The sequence below is a fragment of the Mesitornis unicolor genome, unplaced genomic scaffold (genome assembly GCF_000695765.1).
Source record: "Mesitornis unicolor isolate BGI_N332 unplaced genomic scaffold, ASM69576v1 scaffold48836, whole genome shotgun sequence".
Classification (NCBI taxonomy): domain Eukaryota; kingdom Metazoa; phylum Chordata; class Aves; order Mesitornithiformes; family Mesitornithidae; genus Mesitornis; species Mesitornis unicolor.
Window position 1 is genome coordinate 1 of NW_010189837.1, and position 1,776 is coordinate 1,776.

At 61.1% G+C, this 1,776-nt stretch overlaps 1 protein-coding gene across 1 annotated transcript; it reads right to left on the reverse strand.

The window, feature by feature from the left end:
• Positions 1-6: 6 nt before the first annotated feature.
• LOC104542014 (dimethylaniline monooxygenase [N-oxide-forming] 5-like) lies at positions 7-1,769 on the reverse strand (the record flags this gene model as incomplete). Its single annotated transcript, XM_010186187.1, has 4 exons — positions 7-344; positions 435-634; positions 875-1,017; positions 1,751-1,769. Coding segments are annotated over 4 exons (700 nt in total), but the record flags the coding sequence as incomplete, so codon positions are not given.
• Positions 1,770-1,776: the final 7 nt, after the last annotated feature.

Genomic DNA, 1,776 nt, shown 5'->3' on the forward strand with positions numbered 1-1,776 from the left:
AGACACGGGTAGCCCAGCGACACTGGAGCTCGGAGACAGGCATGATGGCGCCCAGGGGCTGGACGAGGCCAATGAAAGCCAGAGTTGGCTTCTCCAGGTCGGGGGGGAACATGAATTTGTAGAGGGGGATCTGGTTCTCCACCACCTTCACACAGCCCTCAAGGAAGGGGAAGGAGAAGCTGTATCCCGTGGCAAAGACCACTGCATCGATGTCTTCCCTGGTGCCGTCCTCGAAGATGGCAGATGTCTCTGTGAACTCCTGGACGTTTGGCTTCACCAGCACCCTGCCCGAAATGATGCAGTTGGGCAGGTCATCGTTGATGGTTGGGTGCTGGTCAAAGACCCTGGAAGGCACAGAGAGACCTCATGTGGGGCCCATGTGGTGGGATGGGCAGTGCTGGGGCAGGTCCCTGGGGTGCTGCCAGGGCGCTCACCGGTGCTGGGGCTGGAGGCCATAGAGTGCATGGTTGAAGCGGGCATTCAGCTTCCTTTCCAGGATAAAGCTGCTGATGTTTGGGGGCAGCAGGTTGCGGAGGAGCTGCACGAAGCGGTTGATGTGGGTGAAGTCAAAGGGGTCCCCCCCAGCCGCCACCCGGTACATCACCCAGGTCCCACGCTTGGTGCTGAGAAAGACCTGGGAGGAAGAAGAGGAGAGGTGGTGGCATCCTCAGCATTCATCCCCGCCATGCTACTCGGTCAGGGGTGCCAGCACAGCTGCCAGGACCACAACAGCCACCCCCATTGAGAAGGGACAGCTCATGGCCAACTGCAGTGCTGGAGGGAAAGGAGCCCACAGGGGGTGGCCAGGGGTTGCTTGGTGCCCTCCGGGATCCGAATAATAAGCACCCTCATCCTGGCATCTCTCCCCACACACCTGCTTGGCTGTGTGGCTCAGCTCCACTGCGATGTCAATGCCTGAATTCCCAGCGCCGACCACGACCACGCGTTTCCCCAGAAAGGACTGTGGGCTCTTGTAGTCCCGGCTGTGCAGGTATGAGCCCTCAAACTTCTCCAGCCCTAGAAGAAAGAGGGAAGCCATGCTGGGCAGGGGGTTGCTGACCCCCTTCTCAGACTGGTGCTGTGTTTTGGGAATAGGCTGGGACCAGCATGACCAGCAGGAGCAATACAGCCCTGGGATGGCGCCCAGAGAGGCGGTGGCATGTCCAGCCTGGGAGATGCTTAGTGTGGCCCTGAGCATCCTGCTCTAGCCTGGCTTGGAGCAGGGCTTGGACTGGAGACCTCCATGATCCCACCCCAAAATCCTCCTGCAGTTCCTGCCCATTGCCAGCCACTGGGGCAGAGGAGCAACCGGGGTCTGTGCCATCCCACCAGACCCTGGTGACAGTGCGCTCCATCCTGTTCCCCAGCCAAAGAGGGTCTCCACAGCTGAAAGCCCCATAGGCATTTTTGCCTGGCACCCAGAGGGGAAGGCCACCACCAGCACCAAGCTCTCAAGCCTTACCAGGGAGCCGGAGAGCCCAGTGGGTGCACGGCCAGCAGCCAGGGAGCCTGTCTCTGGTGGCAGAGGTGAGCTGGCAGCAGTGGCACCTGCCAGGAGGGCACTGATGGCACAACAAGAGCCACCAAGGACAGACCACCCAGATGGGTGGGATAACAGCACGCTCGTGCAATCCCACCTGGGGTGTTAACCTGTGCAGGCATTTTTGGCAGCAGCGAGAGTGGGGTGGGAGCTAAGCCAGAGCGGAGAGTGCTCCCAGGGGTGTCAGGGAGCAGGCGAGCAGCTCGGTACCTGGGAAGGCGCTCAGCGGGAGGTGG